Here is an 18,827-nt window from a genome sequence, read left to right on the forward strand (position 1 = left end):
AACTTCTACTCCTCTAACTGCTCCTAGCTCATTCATTCTTACACACACACCATCATCCTGTCCCTCCTTCTCCACTCTTGTCCAGCCATATATCCCAAACCATGCACTTTGTAGCTCTCTACAGCACCAGTTACAAGTCAGTAAATGCAACACTAATATTGGTAAACTACTCTATAGTCATTCTGTAGCCTTAGCCTGGAATAAGTTACCACTAAATTTCAGAACCATCACAAACCCCAACTCCTTTAAATCCATCTTAAAAGACAGCTTTCATCCATCCTGGCTCTGCCACTGTAATGGCCCAACATAATTACAATGTTGTCTCCCTTCTAGTTACCCTCTAAGCTTGCCTTCCTCCTTTACTTAGGGTCTCAAGCAAAGATTGTTTCTCCTCCGGATTAATTTCTTCTCCCTTCTTTTTGTCTTTCACTCAAGCTATACTCTTTGAAACTCTTACCCCTTCCAACTTGCTGCAAACTTGCTACTTTGCTTTAACAGAAATGCGCTGCATCTTGCTGCAAACGTGCCACTCTGCTTAAACAGAAATGTGCTACAAATGTGTTACTCTTCTTTTTGTACTTGTTGGTCTCACTTTTTATTCTCATTGTTAATTTTCTTTTATGTATAATTGAATTTTTAACTGGAACAACTGATATTTTGAACTTATATCCATTGTATTTGATACTGCCGTGTTTAAATTGTACTTTATCTGGTGTAATTTTCTGGAATATATTACTGTGACAATATTTATTTTGTTTTATTCACCATCATGATCTTTGTGTAGTAATTATGAGGATGAGATCATAGATCAAAGTGGCAGGGATGATGCCAAGGTAAGTAGAGTCACTCCCAGTGGTAGAGTAGAGAACTTAAAAATCTAGGAGAAGCTTGAGTGTACCCACAACTCCTCCATGTTGAGAAGATGGAATTGAGCTAGTTTGAGCATCTTTTGACGATACCCCTGAGTGGATCCCTTTGGAGGTGTACCAGGCATGGCTCAGTAGGAAGAGACCCTGTGGCTGACCCAGGATATATTGGAGACACTATATATCTCAGTTGCGTTATGAATCCCTGCCTAACATGCAGAATGAACTGGAAATTGTTACTGGGGTTAAGAAGGTCTGGTTTATTTTCTTCAACTTCTAACAACCATCACACTCACCAGGCAAGTATTAGAAAATGTATAGTTGGATGGAAGGCCATATTAATGTTCCAAAATGCAAATAATTAAAGTCTGTCATAATGTATAATCTTATCCTTTATCTGACAGAATGGCCTTTTAATCATAATTTATAATATGCTTACAGTTAAGATGTACTACATTTCTGAGATAAATTATAGCTTGGTAAAATATTCAAATCTGTGTCAGTACCCTAACAAAACAAAAAAACAACTTCAAATCTGGTGATAGGAGTTTTTGTTTTTGCCAGTAGCTTCATGGAATATCCAGACTGTAATGGTATACAAAAAATGGTTCTTCAGGCAGACCTCTCAAGTGTACAGGTGATTAAGAGGTAGCCATTTGAAGTGTCAGACCCACTAGAGTGAGTCCCAAAACACAGAGCTGAAAAGCAAACTTACATATACTAAGTCCAAGATGGCCATTTCTTGAAATATTCAATTTCTTCCAAGGTTTGGCAATCTCAGAGTTGATATATTTTTGGTTGGTGGTGTAGAGGACTTGCTTCCTCCATAGGGGGTGCAATAGGGCTTGCTCCCCTGCAAAAACAGTAGATTAAAGAAGAAGAGAGATGTTTTAAATTTGCTCTTCTGCTGCAGTTTCATTCTTTTTTTCTGCCTGTCGGCACTCAGCATTTTGAGTCCCAGCATTTCAACAGGGAGCTGTGATAAGAGTTGTATGAGATAAAAACAATAGAGAAGTGTATGGGAAACTTACAACAAAGTTATAACAGATATTAAGAGTTCAATTTAGTCGCGGTTCATGGCTTGTAAGGTGTAGATGTTGTTAATCTACATCTTGGAAACTGCTGAAGCTATTTTTTCTATAAAGATGTTCTTTATGTTTAGTCTTGAAAACTGGGTGATGTGTTTTTCCTCTCAGGTCTTTGGAAAGATGGTTCAGGTTTGCTAGGATTACTTTAGTTAAATATTTCTGTAAAGGATAGTTGCTGACTTATGAGAAGCTCACTGCCTTATATGTTGAAAATGTTTACCTGCAGATTAGATACACGTTCTGTTGTATATGCTATTATGAATCAAGGTCAATAAAGGAGATTTTTTTTAATATACAAATTTTAGCTATATAAAATACATGGAATACTGAACCAGTGTGTGCCCATGCAGCCAAATCAAAACTAAGAAAAAGTAAATGGCACAGGTAGTATCTCGGGTGACATCAGGTGAATAGGAAAAAGTAGCTCACTTCAACTTGTATGATGGTATCACACTGCAAAAACTGTAGTAGCTGTAGTAGCACAAAACCCTTCAAGATAATGTATTCTAGTTTAAATATGCAGACCATCCAAGCACAAACTGTATTATAAATCAGTGATAAAGTAATACACAAGAAACTTCAAGTCTGATAGATAAAAAACTTGAATTGAAGAAACAAACACGGTTAAGTGCTTTCATCCCACCATTTGGGACTTCATCATCAGTTCACGTCTGTGAAAAATTAAGAGATGGGAAAAGATGGAAGAATAATGTGAATGTAAATATTAAGGAATATCAAAATAAGATATTATTGTGAAAACTGAAAATGGAAAATGCAGAAAAAAACAGAAAAGAGAGGTATTTAAATATAATGAAAACACTATTATATTTGCACTTCGAAATATTTAGAAAATGAAAAAAGAATTGCAATTAAAATGAGGTTTAGATGGAGTAAAATATACAAAAGTGAAGATTTTATTTGGAGATTAAGAATAGGTAAATTGACTGTTAAGGAAAATCTGCCTTATAAAAGGATACAAGAAAGGATAGGTAACTAAGGTGGGAATTGGCATGATGGTTATGGTGCTTATCTTAAAGACACAAAGTGCAGCATTTGAGTCTCTCAAGGGGTAATTGTCTAGGCTTAAAAGGCCTACAAGGGCACTTAACCTATGACTAATCTGTAAATCTATAAAACTGTTGTGGGGAAATCAAAACAACAGAGGAAGGAAATTGATAGAAAGTTGTTTTATATTTTATGGGTGATTTGGAATGAAAGACTGAATGAAAAAAAATACAATGGGAAATGGGTATTGTATGATATCTTGAAGAAGATACACTTCTGATTGTGGAAAAAAGGGTGTGAGGAAATAATTGAATAGCATAGATTATTTTGTAATGTACATTATAATTAATTGCAAATAATGTAAATAATCTATAGAATGTATATAAGGTAAATAGTGTATGTCAGTTGTTATAATTAAGGAATTGTGTTCACTCCTTCATTCATCCAGACTGCCTTTGGTTCATTTGTTCAGTTTCATAGTTTGTTATAATTAATTAATAAATAACTCCTACTCTTTTCATTGTGAGGGAGATGTTTTTGCTGTGGCACTTCCTGTTTTAATTCCTGGTGTGAAGGCAGCTAAGAGAAGCTGTATAACAATGGAGGGAAAACAGAGTTGTTCTGTTGGTGGTGGTTCTGTCAGTCAGACAGAAAACTATTAAAAAAATAGTGGATAATACAAATAGTCAGCTGACTTTAACCTCAGGATTTTAAAGAAGATGCTATAAATTAAATTGCTTCTGGAGGTTTGCCTGATGAAAAAATGGTTGGTTTATTGAATAAAGGTGATTCTGGAGAAGATTCTGAGACTACATAGCTGGATATGATGGAAACGGTTTTTGGAATGAACAGCAAGTTGGACAGAATGGAAATGGGTCAAGAGTTAGTTGGACATAAAGTTACATGTGGGGTGCAATCTGGGCAATCTCATGTTTGAATAAAAAAAGTGTTTTTCAATTTTGCACTAATGAAATTGAGTTAAAAGATGTTAAAAAAAAATCCTTATGTATGTATCCTTTAGTTTACGATATTGTGAAAATTAAATATGAGAGGGCATTTGGAATGGGGGTTGGGAAATGGATGTGGTTTTAAAATATGAAAAAAGACAGGATAAATCATTTGCCAAGTGTTTATATATAAATGGCAATAAAGGAAAATTTGGTACATAGGACAGCCAAAAATGTTTTTGGGGGGATTCCAATAATCTGATAAATGAGTGTGCAAAAATAAGATGCAATCTATGTGGGGGAGAGTCACATGATGAACAAGTGTAAAACGGAATGTAGAATATATAAATGTTAAGGGTATTTTTCATTTGATTGCAAAAAGAACAAGCAATATAATGTTGAGCAGAATGATAAAAAAATATTGTAATGTCTGAAAGCAAAGATGAAGTAGATGAAAGAGAAAATTGTGTTAATGAAAAAGAGAATGAAGTAATAAAAGATGACTTAAATAAAAAAATGTTATATTTCAGGAGGGTGAATGTAACTGTACTGACAGTGTTGAAAATGATGAGCATTTTGAAAGTGATGTCAGATGTTTGTGAAGGGAGTGTAAAGGATGTTAGGAAAATAAACTCAATAGGTGTTAGGGTAAGGGTGAGGAAAAGAAAATTTAAAAATGCATCACCAGAGATTAGAAAGAAAGGTAAAGAGTAGTTTGGTTGCATTTCGGTTAATGAAAACAGCGAAAATCTGACTTTGAGGATCAATGAATAGTTGTACATAAATTCATAAAAATATTAATTGAAGAAAGAATAAAAAATAAGAAAATGAAAATGTAAAATACTTCCCTTAAACTTAAAAAAGAAGGAAAAGTAATAATTTTAGAGTGCTTTCAGTAAAGGTGAATAGTGTTACTAATATTGTAAGAAGGCTAAGGATACTGGGATGTTGTGCTAAATGTGATATAGATATTACTCTTTTAGAGGATGTAAGATTCCTGACTAATGAAAAAAGACTGCAAACAGAAAAATATTATGATAAAAATAATATGGAATTTAGAAAGGAAATGTTGTTTTGGAGTCGCTGCATTGTGTACAAAACAGTAAAATATTGGATTTAATGTTGTTAAGGATGGGAAGTTTAACTGTTATGGACATGAGGTGGAGAGAATAGAATATATAAAACTGTAGCATTATATGTGCATGTACAAATGACAAGGAAAGAGAGAATCTGTTAAATCAAATGTTAGACTATGGGTAGCTAACATGATAATTACATTGCAAGGGACTTTAATTGTCATGTAAGGGAAAAATACAAAAAGAAAGGAAAAGATGTTAACAAATACAAGAAGTAATAAAATATGGTTAAGTTAACTGTCTTGAAAAAAGTCAATGGACTTATAGAAGAGGGACGGTGGGATCTGAAATTTGTTATTTTTTACTTTTGGAAGGTTTGGGTATAGCAGGTGGTGATAGATTAGAGTAAATATTTGGATCATTTAGCAATATGAATGAAGGGAATAAAAGAGAAAATATGGGATTTATTTAGAGATTAGGAAGTATTGAAGTTATAGAGGGATTTCATAACCATGAAGGACCTTTATGAAAATGTTTCTGAATGACAGATCAGATTTAAAAACAAGTATAAAAAGTGTGTGTTTTTTTTTTAATGGCAGGATGATATAAGAAAAGAAGAGAAAGTAAGGTATGGAAAGATGTATAGAAATGTATTGGAAAACTTGGAGATGAATGCAAGAGAATATGATTTGGAAAATGATATATATAAATGAAATAGAGAAAAAATAAGATATTACTGTTTAAGCAGAGATATTATTTATAAGAGAGAAGGGAGGAATCAATTTTATATTTGGGTAAAGTAGTAAAGAAGCATATTAATATATTGAGGGAAATGAAAAATGTATAGGAAAGGTAAAAGAACACATGAGCAAATTATTAGTAGTGTAGTACAACATGTAGAAACATCTATAAGAGTAAAAAGAAATAAAATAAGAGAGAGTGGAAAGTAAAACAAAAAATCAAGAGCGAATTAAGAAAGAATTTGTAAAAGGAATTCTTATTAGTGAATTGGATGAAAAATTTAGGAATCTAAATGATTCAGTATCAAGTCTAGAAGGTATATGGTATGAAATATGTAAGAAATTAAGGGACAGGTAAAGATAGTGTTTTGTAATCATTCTGAAGAAATGGTTGAAAGAAGGGTGTGTTTATGAGGAATTATATAGTGGGATATTACAATTTATATAGAAGAAGGACAAATAGAATTACATAAAAAGGAGACCTTTCACATTAAATAACATGGATTATAACATTTTATTTTATTTTATTTACTTATTCCCAGTTTGATTACTGGAGAAGTCCACTGGGTCTAGGGAGCCCATTTTTAGTGGAGGCCCAGAGAGAAAAGCTCCACAGCGAAAAATACAATTAAAGATACAGAAATCTGTAGAAAAAGTTACAAATATCAATGTACATCAAATTGAAAGAGAAAATAAATGTACACAATGTTTACATAGACAAAAATACTATGTGGATTACAAAGTACAAGTCCAGTTTAGCAAATTATTCACACAATCAAGAGAAAATTATTTACAATATTTACATAGAGCAAAGTATTATATGGAAATTAGCAGTTGTTGGGGATGGGATCTGGTATGTCCACATTTTTATGAGAATAATACAGAAGAGAATGGAAGGATAAAGAACATTATGGAAGAAAGTATATATATATATATATATATATATATATATAGAGAGAGAGAGAGAGAGATTTAAAGGGAAGGGATTCCATGAATTATTATATTAGTTTGAAAAATTGTTGATGATATAAGTAAAAGGGAAAATCTGAAATTATAGTAGGTGATATTAGTATGGCATTTGATACAGTAGGACATGATGCTTTGTGGGATGTTATTAAATCCAGTAGTTTATTCCACTTTAAACTTCTGTGGAGTATTAAAGTGGGTAAATGAAGAGATTGTTAATAGTGAAATATTCAAATATAAGTACAAAAATTTGGAAGATGATGAGAATAAGGAAAGGAAATGAAGATAATAAAAATGAAGAAATTAAAAATTATCAAGAAAAAATATTAACAGTGGAAAAGAAAATTGATGATCTTGAGAAGAATAGAATTGATATTGTGATGAAATATTATTATGTAAATCCATTAGAAAATTTACTGGAAGTAGTGAGAAAAGCCATGAAAGAAATGCATAAGTGGTGTACTAAGATTGTAGAGTGGCAGGATTTCCTATATAAATGGGTAATAAATAAGTTACTTGTAAAGGGGAATGTTGTTGTTGTTGTATCTTTCAGCTTTTCCCGGTTAGGGGTCGCCACAGCGGAACTCCGGTCCGCTAATGATTGGCAGCAGATTTTTACGTACCGAGTTGCCGCCCTGACATACAACCTTCAATGAAGGTATGCCCATTCATGCATGTCTCCACACAGATGATGCTTTAGCTGAGAATCGAATGGGACAACATCTTGCTGTGAGGCGACAACGCTACCGCAGTACCACCACCTCAGTAATTACTTGTAAAGGGGAATAAGCCATATAAAAAGAAAGTTGAAAGAATGTGTTTATTTTCTGCTGAGAGGGAGAGACAACAGAGCAGTTTTTAAAAGTAAAAGATTAGTTAAACTCTGGAAAAAGATGTGTGGAGAAGGTTTTTTTTTCTTTTTTTGAGAATATTAATGACAAATATATAGATGTGAATACGGTGGACATGTATGGATATAAAAGCAAAAAGAAAATATATGTTGGGTAGATAATTTATTTTATACAGTATGGATTATTTGGAATGAAGGATCTGATGAAATTTTGTTTAATAAAAAATGGATCTTGACTAATATATATTACAAAAAAATTAGATTATGGTTGTGGAAGAAGGAGTGGAGGTGAATTATGGAATAATAATGATGACAGTATATAGGTATCTGTAGATATGTACCTGTAAATATGTATATTTTGTAAATATGTAAATAATGTTTTGCTTATGTTGAGATAAATAATGGAACCTTACTCCTTTTGATAGGTGCAGTAGGATTTTTTACATCCACCTGAGCTGTCCCCAATTCAAGCAGACGGGATCTTAGTTCAATGCCTCATCTGAAGACTGACACACTCAGAAGTGCAGTACCCCATTTATGCTGCACTGCATTGTCAGTAATCAACTTACTTGTTGTGCAAATAGTACCCACAATCTTCTGCACCAAAGGCAAGTGGGCTCCCTGTTGCACCTCTGACACTTCTGCAGGGTACATGAGTTTCCCTTGGGGAAAAAAGCTTTCACAACTTATTTTTTCTGACAGCAAGTTAACCTTTTCTGTAAAGGTGTAACTTGTAAACTAGGACAAAATGTTTTTTATGGACTGTCACATTACTTTTAGTCACTTTTTACTAGGAGCATTATTTTTTACTTTTAAGGAAAAAAAAGTTCTAAAACTAAGTTAAAACGAGCTTTTCCTGTCTAAAAGATGTATTAATTTACTTTTCAGGGTTGATGTAAGTGTTTAAAGTGCATCTCACTGTGTTTTAGGTGAACAAATCGATGCATTTAATATTTACAGGTTTAAATGACTACTGTTGCCAGGATTCCCCAAAATTCTGCAATTCACAGTAAATTGGAAGAATTCTGTTCCTAGACTCCTTGCCAGCAGGCCTGGAAAACAGATTCATTGTTTTTTTTTTCCCTTGGATAAGAATGTTCCTATATGCTTTTCTACCCTTGCCACTGATATCCATCATAATTTTGAAGATTCGGAAGGGAGAACTCTCTAAAGATCATTGTAATAACTGCCTTCTGGCTCAGCTGTTCTCCCTTCGTTTGGAAATGACCAATGGCAATTATCACAAGCTTCCTCACAGTCTGGACCTACTCATACAAACCAAGAAGTGTTTGATACTTCCCATCTCTAAACAATTGCAACTAACTGCCTAGATGCAATAGTTTTAATAACTTTTAGGCACCTGCTTTCTGTGGATGTGCAGCTGGCATTAAAGGAGGCAAGAAAACCTACTACTTGGAAATCATATATCAGTAAATGCTAAACATTTTCTAATTGGTGCCAAAAGAAGAACCAGCACCCTTTTAAGGCTAGGATTTCTCTCTCTGCAATATTTCAGTGAATTGCTCTACTCTGGCTTTTCTTACTCCTCTATCAAGGTTCATTTGTCACCTATTTCAGCATGTCTGGTATGGATCCTCCACTTCTAATGCATTCCCATCTTAAAATGTTTTTGAAAGGGGTTTACACACTATGCCTCCTAAAACACATGTAGGTCCTTCTTGAGATCCTAACTTTATTTTAGAAAAAAAATAATTGGTGCGCCACTTGAACCAGTTCATCTGGCTGATTTCAGGTTATTAACATGGAAAACAACTTTGTTGATCTTTCTGACTTTTGCAAGAAGAGTATGAGTTGCAAGTTTTTATGGTGGGTCAAATTTATCTCATTTTCCACAAAGATAGGATTTCCTTAAGAACTAGTGCTTCTTTTATACCTAAAGTGTTATCCAAATTTACTTTCAACCAAGGTCTCCATCTCCCTGTCTTCTTCCAAAACCCAAAAATGACAGAGAAAGGATTCTCCCTACTCTGGATGTCCACAGAAAACTCCACAGGAACTCTGACCAGTTATTCATTTCTTATTAAGCTAAGAAAAAAGGATAACTTGTTTCAAAATGCAGTATCTCCCAATGGCTGTCTCATGTTATTATCTTTAGTTATACCCAGTCACAATAAGGCAATTCCAAAGAGAGTCAAGGCTCACTCTATTAGGACTTTGGCTTCATCTGTGGCTTATTGGAAAGGGTTGGGTTTGAGAAGTATTCCAGACACAGCAAATTGGTCCTCTTTGCAAACCCTTACAAAGCACTGCAAATTATATTCCTTCTCCAGGTCTCGAGCAGGCTTTGCTAGGGCCATTCTTCAGGGGCTCCTGGACCTTCATCCTTCCTGTTCATATAAGGTATGTAATCTATGATAATATAGCTAAGGCTACTGCAGCCATGATCAAATGATGAACATACACCTGTATAAGTAAACTTACTAGAACATCATGTTCAAATAATTACTGTTGCAGTAGAATCTACCTCCCTCCACCCCCCTTATTTTTTATACTTTGGTTACCACTGTGAGGACATTTATATTTATTTTCCTAGCACTAACATTTTCAGACTTTAGCCTTCCTCTCTCAGTTGGCATGAAAACTTTGAAGGGCTTTGCACCCATACGAATATTTTTCTTCAACTCTGCTTAAGGTGGTAATGGTTGAGGCACATGGAAATGCCCTTAAGCTTTGGAAGCTGGCCAGCTGTTATATCCTTACCAGGATATAACTCATATAGCTAAGACTACTGCAGCAGTAATCATTTGCAAATGTACTGTTATGGTAAGTTTATTTACAGAACTGTATGTTACCATTATTCTGTCATTTTCAAAAGCCACTATTTGTGAAGTTTGAACAGAATGTTTTATGTGTAATAGAAAGAACCTTTGTACACTTTTCAAGACAGTCATATTTCTTTGTATATCTTCCCTTTTCATAGAATGGTTGTCCCATGATCCAGTGATTCTCACAGCTCATTTTGGTCAAAATCTATTAGGCTAGGCTGGCCTACTTTTTTACCCGTTTCCCAAGTTAATGCAAACTTGGAGTTAGTAGATATATATAAAGTAAGAGAGTTATGGTGTCAGGGAATTTGCTTGCTAGAGAAAAGGGGAATAACCTTGCAAATGTTCACCAAAATTAACACTAGCTCTTTTGTCACTCATTGAAACCGACTAGAAGTATTGCTTAACTTCTGTTTTCCAAGTAAAGTGAATGAGACAGTGAAATGTGTTCTTTCTCCTTAGCACTTGTTTTGTTAGATTCTCCTAGCCATTCAGCAAATAATGCATATATTTATTTGTTTATAAATTTTTATATGAAAAGTGCATAGAACATTAATGGCAGATTAATTCATGTGGAAACATAGGAGTGTCATATAAAAACATGAAATTTTGTCTTGTCTATTAGCAAAAAGTGCATTAGATTTAATGTTCTGTATGTTACAAATGTTCCACAGGAGGCACGGTATACTATGGCAGCTTGATAAACAACCAAAAATGCCTCAAGGGATAAGAACCAATGAGCTCAATATATGCATAAATAAACCCCATAAAGAAGAATGTAGCCATACCTTTTTTGCCTTCGTTATTAGGGAGCACATAGTCAGCCAAACCCTGTGCTTTATTGAGTAGCATGCCAATGCCTTGTCCTGTCAAGCTAACTGGTTTATAGATGTACTTGGTCATTCCAGTTGTCATTTCTCCTCGAGTCTCAGAGCTTGTGGTAGCTGCACTGATGGTACTCTCTGAAGGGCTGGCTACTAGACTTTTGGCACGGCTCCTGACATTGCTTATTTGTCTGCTGGCTCCACCTATTATACTGGTAGCAGCTTCTTTAAACTCTGAAGCAATCTGCAACCAAACAAAAGGAAAAGGCCTACTGAGCATATAAACACAGTATGTACATGTTAATAAAATGTGCAGATACTGAATTAAATTATGATACTGATGTTTACATTTCTTGAATGACTTAGGAGCTCATATAATGGAAGTAATTTACCAGAAAATCGCTGCCAGAAAAAGACTTATAACTTGACAGAGTTGTCTACTTTAACAAACCTTATGAATGAATATACTAAAATCATAACAACTCTGTCATTTTTATGTTATCACATCTCATTGCACAAAAATAAATTAAGTGCTTACCTAGCTAGTTACTGTTCATCAGGTTGTTTTCAACAGTTTAGATGTTTTGTTGAAAAAGTGCTGTTTTTTTTTTTTTTTATTCTATTTTCCTGTCTCCATTTTTACTCAACATCTGACCATTGGCACTACCACCCACACATTCCCTGGCACTAGAATAAGAGGCATTGATTGTGCATTTATTATGCAGGCAGCACTGAAGGCTATTATCCATTTTCTGGCTTTACACCTCTCACAATAGCTGCTGTGAGGGTCTGTTAGGCCTTCTTCTGTGGACATGCATGTATTGATTGATTTCCAATGAAGGCTGGAGCATAGGTGTTACTTAGCAGAGCCACATAATATCCATAGTCAATAGTGCTGCCTGCCATGCAACTCTCTTATCAGTAGTTGTTAGCATGCAGTGGGCTTAACTACCACCCTCATCCTGAGAATGGAAAAACTGACATCAGCCACTCAAACCCTCACCTCTCTAGCTGCTCCAGTTCCTGAGCTTCTGACTGATCTTGGGCTGTTTTGAGCCATATAAAGTTATTCACCCACTGTGTTCTTGAACCAGTTGATGTTGGATTGTTCAAATGAATGAGATCATGGAACAGCGAAGATAAGGATGTTTCTTCTTAAGCGTAAGGTTGTGTGATCTCTCTAGAATGTTTAGAGACTTACCCCCTCACCTTGGTGTACTGAGGATTACCCTTCCATAAAAGTGTTTGTGATATCAACTTTTTCATTACTTATTGTATTCCAGATAACGTTGTCTCAATGTTTAACCATATAGTCCCATTTGCAGAAGCCCTTGACCATTACACTAAGATAATAACAATAATATGGTCAGCAAATATTATAAGGTAAACTTACAGTGTGAAAGACTGCATTAGTTTCCCCAGATACAAAGACACGCAGATGAGAAATCAATCAAGCAGAAATAAATGACATCAGGAAGCTCAGTTTGCATGATAGGAACATCAGCACTGCTGAACCAGCTGATTTAAAAAGGGACATGTAAACCTGTTGAACATAAATTCACATTTAATGGTAGTGAGGGGATCTTCAGATATCAGCTGAAATGTAGAGCCTATTTAAGGAAGTACTTAACCAGATGGTACTGAGTATACCTCTCAGCTGTAGAAATTCAAAGAAGGAGCATATTTTTACCTCATACTTTTGGTCTGGGCCTGTGAGAATTTATGGTTTTCAGACTAATCATTAAGGAAAGTAATCATTAAATAATATCAGACTTCTGGGTTACAGACTTTATAACTTTTAGAAGAAGCATGCTAATGTAAAACCTGTGATTCTAGGATGACAGAGTGGTGTAGCGGTTAGCATTATTGTGTCACAGCAGGAGGTTCTCTGGTTTGATTCTTATCTGGAATGCCTTCTGCGTGGAGTTTGCATGTCCTTCCTGTGTTTGTGTGGGTTTCCTGTGAGTGGTCTGGTTTCCTCCCACATTCCAAAGACATGCATCTGGAGTGTTTCTCCCAAGGCCTCCGCTGAAAATGGGGTCTGTCTCAATTGGACTTTCCTGGGAAATAAATTCTATCAAGTTTATAAGAGCAGTATTTAAAATCTGTCCATAATTTTGTACCTTGCTTCCCCATTATTTTTGGCTTTGTCCAAAATTCTTGCACTTAGAGGTTTAGAGGTATGATGCTAGGGTATATGCTTTCTATTCCAAAGGTCCCAATGGGCAGTAAAATGTGACTGCTTGAGAATGAACACAGTTAAACTCTAAATTAAACAGGTGACTAAGATGGGAACACCTCTCTACTGACTAGATGTGACAGTACAGAGTTCTGTTCTGGTAAAATGGAGAACCACTTCTACATGGCATATTATGTCTGTCAAGCAGAAAGCTTCCTGGGAGCCTTTGTTTAACATCCAGGCTGAGAGATCTAGTGAGACTAAAACATCTACTGCAAGAGCAGACTCTGAGGTAAAGACCGTTGTGGGACCATTGGCTATCTTGTTAAGAACTGTTAAGTTTCCAGTAAAACCAGGGACATGAGATCTTGAATCTTCATCTTTCAAAGCCCAAAGAAGGTGCTGAGGACATTTTTTTTTAATTCCTGGACTTGTGACATGGAATAGAATCAGAAAGAATAGAGAGAAGACATGTAGGACTCTACCTTGCCATAAAATGGGGAACATTCCGCCAACAAAAATCCCCTTTGCTTTGCTGCTCTAAGCATAAGAAAAGTGATCCATATTGTCCCAGTTGAAAAACAGGATGATCTTTAAAGTGAAAAGATTCTAGAAGATTTGAGTTAGATATGGTTACTGTAGTCATGACTTTAGAAGAAGACTAAAGAAGTAGTTTAACAAATAACAGGAGTGTGTTCATTTCACCTAGGATGCAAACTCATGATGGCTGATGTGATGCCCCACTCTCTAGTCAGTTCACAGACTCACAACACCTATCTGTACAGAGGGAACACAGTTATGCAGTCTTTCTTTTCTAAGTATCATATGACAGAATGGAAACCTAACAGAATGAGGAGAGTTATGGAAGGAGTTTCCCATCCAAGGCATTTAATACTGCCAAGACTGCTCAGAGCTCCAGATGGCAGTTTCCCTTCTCCATAAGAAACCATTTCCATTCAGTCAGGAAAGAGGGGAGGTTACCTGCATACCTTGTCAGTTAAAAATCTGTAATCAATATCAGTGACAGGTTCTGCAGCAGGAACAGGAGACTCATATGCTTTTTGATGGAAACTGTCCACTGCTCTGGTTCCTTGTATCAAGTATATGACAATATAAGATCTTTGATCATATAATGATTCTGCATCCACTAGAACCTCAAGGTCACCTGCATTACCCTCATCCCCAGCCATAGAAATGGTGCTATAATGACTGTAACTGCCATCAAGTCCAGATGGTATAGGACGTTCTAGGCTTGGACCTTCTACTGCATCCTTAACCAAGCTGTCTATTTCATAACTTGATGTGCTCTTTCTCTCAGTAAGCAGGAATGATAAACACTGGAAAGTCTTCATTTCCATACTAGTGAAGGCAGTCTGCTCAGGTTCAATCAGAGGTGAACTCTCCAAGCTTTTGGCCACATGAGGGACTGCAGCTATTGAGCATCCACTCCAGGTGCAACTCCAAAATATCCACTGATAGTGATGCCTAGAATAATTTCCACAGACAGGAGAATGCAAGGAGTTATTTCTCCTACAGTGACTCAGCCATCACATGAAATACTTTGATAAATGCTTTAGGTGCTGATGGAAGGTCAAGCGGCAGCACATATTACTGAAAGTGGTACCTACCAAACTAAGTAGAAGGAATCCATGTAGTGAACTACAGATATTGTTGTCCAAGAAGGCATCCTTTATTTTGAGCAACACCATCCTGGTACCCCCTAACAGTTATATGATGACTCAATGGACAATCACAATCCAGAATATAATGTCCTGGTTAAGCTCCCTGGTGTTGGCAAGGATAAGGATGGGGCAAAAATGCCCACCTCTATCAAAACCATAAAGTGGTAGTAGCAAATTTATAGACCTCATTCTGAAGCAGGGACATTCTGTATTTCCTTTCTGCAGAGTATAGCCAAGTTATATTCAAATCATATGTAGAACACCTTGATTTCTGAGTAGATCCATTTCTGAGGAAGGCCCTAATAACCCAAAGATGTGACAAACCATGAACATATTTAGGACCCTCAGGTTCTTGGTGATAGCTCTCCAAGCCAAAGAAAACTTTGTGAATTACCATCCAATGACAGGTTAAAATAATATTGATGGCTGCAGCTGCTGGGCAAGCAGCTTTATCCTTTTGGGCAACTTGGTTGACACAAATTGAGGCAGGACTAATACTGAATGCCTTTATAAGTCTGGCAGGAGGCTCCATCTTCCTCACTGGTAGATGGTTGGGCCTAGAAGAAGAAGAAGAGATAGAGAGAGTAGAAATAAGCTTATAGTGGTCCATAATAGCAGAAAAGACATGCTTCCCTTTCAATAGATCATCTACCATATCCTGAGAAGGCTGGCCATATGAAATCTATTCTTCATAAGGGTCATCTTGGACAAACCACCAGAGTTCATCCTTAAGGATGATAGCCTCAGCCAGTTCACCCTGTAGTGGTAAATATCTGAGACTTCTGTTATAGGCATAGCATAAATACAGTCAAAAGTACACTCGCCATGGGAAACCCACTCTAAGCACTGTAGACAGAGTGTTATCCATGTTGTCCTTGAGCTCAGACTCTGGGAAGGAGAACTTTTTTCCAATTAATGAACTAAAAAAGACAGTTATCAGAAAAGGAGAAAAAAGTTTGAGTGCTATAAACCACTGTGTGACAAATCTATATTTACTATCCTGTCTAGGATTTTAGGAACCATATCAGGAGGCAAACAGCTGTGGTATTTTGTATCTTGTTCTATACAAATGAGATCACCCAGAAGTCAAAACAAGGACGTCTGGTTAGTATCTTGCTCCATTCAGCCACAGAGAGAATACCTGCATTCCTGACTTGTGCAGCAGAAGAATTTGGATGCATCCAGGATTTATATATATGATATCCTTAAAATGATCTCACTCTTAGATGAACAAGGGCTACTCTACACCTTCTTTCACAAATACTCATTGGGACATTTCTAACAGAAGGAAATGAGGACCACAAGCCAAACCATACAGTATTTCATAAGCCCCAGGAATTCTCCAAAGGATGAATCATCTAAGGGAAGCTATAAAGTGGGAAGTACTCAACAGTCTCGGAGAATATGGTATCTGGATCCTCAAATACTCCTGAATGGAAGCCAAGGAAAAGAGAGTTGCCTACACCCTGGAAGCTATAGCGAGAAAGAGCTCATGTGTAATTAACATGGATGGACTTGAGCATGCAATGGGCTCATGCTGTATAATATGGAAATAGCCTGTTAAATATTGCAGAGAGGCATAAAAGGCATGTATCACAACTAGTGTAGTTCATATTCTCTGTGGCTATGATCCAACACTAATATGAATGGGTCCCAGAACTCTTCAGCCATCTGACTAAAATCAAATGCCTGAGCTATGATATGCAGGAAAAAGGGAGACCAGCAGAGCTCTCTTCTTCCTGGAGCTTTGAGCACTACTGGGGCCATGACAAAATTGGAAAAGAAAGGGTCTTTGCTCCAGGTATAACCACAATGTTAATTATAAAAAAATCATGCAGAATCATTCAGTCATAGTATGTTGTTCATTTAATAATATCTTGTAATGTGTTTTTTAATCTGTAGACCCTACCTATAATGTCATTATCTGGTATTTTTTTTCAGTGGGTTTCTGGTAAGAATGGAATTTCCTAGATGGACATTCTAGGGTAACAAATGAGATTCATGTTGACTGTTGATCCCCTAAACTAAATGTGCTAAAACATATTTCAGTGAACTTTTTTTTTTTTTTTTTTGCATAGGGTAAATCCCTCTTTGCCCCATCCCCACCTATGAGGGCACAATCTACCACACTCCCAGACATATATACCTACACTAAACTCACAAAATAGTGGAGAAAAAGAGAAAACTCCACTGTTGTTGAAAGTTATTTTGGCAAATTTAATTCGGAGGATCAGCATTCACTAGGTTGTCAGTTCCTTAAGAGGTATCAGATAAGGGTTATGAATAAATAAATTACTTATGGGACACCTGATCATAGTGTTCAGCTGTTAGAAGGTTGGATTACTTGCCACAACTGTGAGTATTAAATTCACTTTTCAAAATGTGCAAATTACAAATATTTTTTTTTCTGATTACAACTGAAAATTTGATGCAGAAAATATCCATGCCTGCATGTCAGGCAATAAACCTGAGCATATTTAAAGTTCTATTCGGTAACTCATGTGGTGGTACCATCTTACAGGCCTTATGTTGTGACACAGTCTCCCAAACAATTGCACAAGAGATTCCTGAATGTATGTTCCATATCTAATACTATAATATTGTACATAAACATGACCTACTGATTTAGGGGAAACATCCAGCATTAGACTGGTCATGAGCATTACCTAGCCAGTCAGCTGAAGGTAGGGCAGCACCTACAGCCTGGGCCAAACTAAAGTTGGTAAGTGACATTTTTGGCATGCCTTGCTCACCAAGGCAGGGTATGAGTTTAAGTGCTCACTATTCAAAGATGGACTCAACATTCATGGGGACCAAAGTGTCTTTTCTGAAATAGACATGCATAGAGGGCCATTTGAACAAGGCTTTTCTGAGATGGTATCCCTCTGATAATGCTCTATGAGAAACCTAAGGCTGCATATGGATGAATCCCACCGATCACTAAGCAAGGAAATTTCAACCATTTGACTCCCGCAGGTAGCAAGGTAGGACAGAGTTTTTTTCATCCAACATTTGCAGGCTACTGAAATGTGCCTGGGTTCATAGGTTCATACTATACTGTTGATCCCATGGCCCATTTATAGCCTAGCCAATGATCTCACCAGTTTACCAAGACATGAATTAATTCCATATGCTGATCAAGCTAAATTCTCTTATAAACAAGTATATGTATGAGCAAATCACTACATAATTTTCTCCAAGACACTATGCACAATATTGGTATGAGTCTTGGCTCATTTCCTGTTAGTGACAGTAACACATAGAAAGTTTTATTGTTTAAGGCATCAAACATAGGGGCTTTTCAATCACATAAGTTAAGGTCAAGATCCAAAGGAGGATGAAGTAAAAAAATGTGGGGGGTGGGGCTCACTAGTAAGGGATGCTCTCATAGTGCATTGTATGACCTCATACCATATACAGACATAAGAAACATGCATCACCCCTATGGAGAAACTTTGGAGAAAAAAATGGTGAATTGGAACATAACAGAGGATGAACCCAAAGGCATCCCAAGGATGCTTCCTGTTGTTCGATCACTTATTTAAATACAGGACTTGATCATTTGCAGTCACTGACTTAATAGTCCAAATATGAAAAATGACACACAAAAGAATCATGTTAACATAACTGAATGAAAAAAGAAAACACTCCACTCTGACCACTGCACATACCAAAAATGTTTTTAATTTCTTGAGTCCTTCATATTATTATATATTGGCCTTCTTCAGAACAAACACTGTACAGATGAAAGCTGTCAACAAATTAAAACAGCCTTTTTTGGTATGTGCAGTGGTTGGGGTGGTGTGTTTCGATCCATT

At 36.1% G+C, this 18,827-nt stretch overlaps 1 protein-coding gene across 1 annotated transcript in view; it reads right to left on the minus strand.

Annotated features, from left to right (window-relative positions):
• LOC122807229 overlaps positions 1 to 18,827 on the minus strand; it is a 1,167,189-nt gene that overhangs the window by 750,327 nt on the left and 398,035 nt on the right. The window contains exon 3 of the mRNA XM_044078307.1: positions 11,113 to 11,392. Coding sequence (XP_043934242.1) covers positions 11,113 to 11,239 — 127 coding nt within the window. The 5' untranslated portion in view covers positions 11,240 to 11,392. The remainder of the gene's footprint in view (positions 1 to 11,112; positions 11,393 to 18,827) is intronic.

Source organism: Protopterus annectens, chromosome 7.part0 (assembly GCF_019279795.1).
Source record: "Protopterus annectens isolate FY-2018-M chromosome 7.part0, PAN1.0, whole genome shotgun sequence".
Classification (NCBI taxonomy): domain Eukaryota; kingdom Metazoa; phylum Chordata; order Ceratodontiformes; family Protopteridae; genus Protopterus; species Protopterus annectens.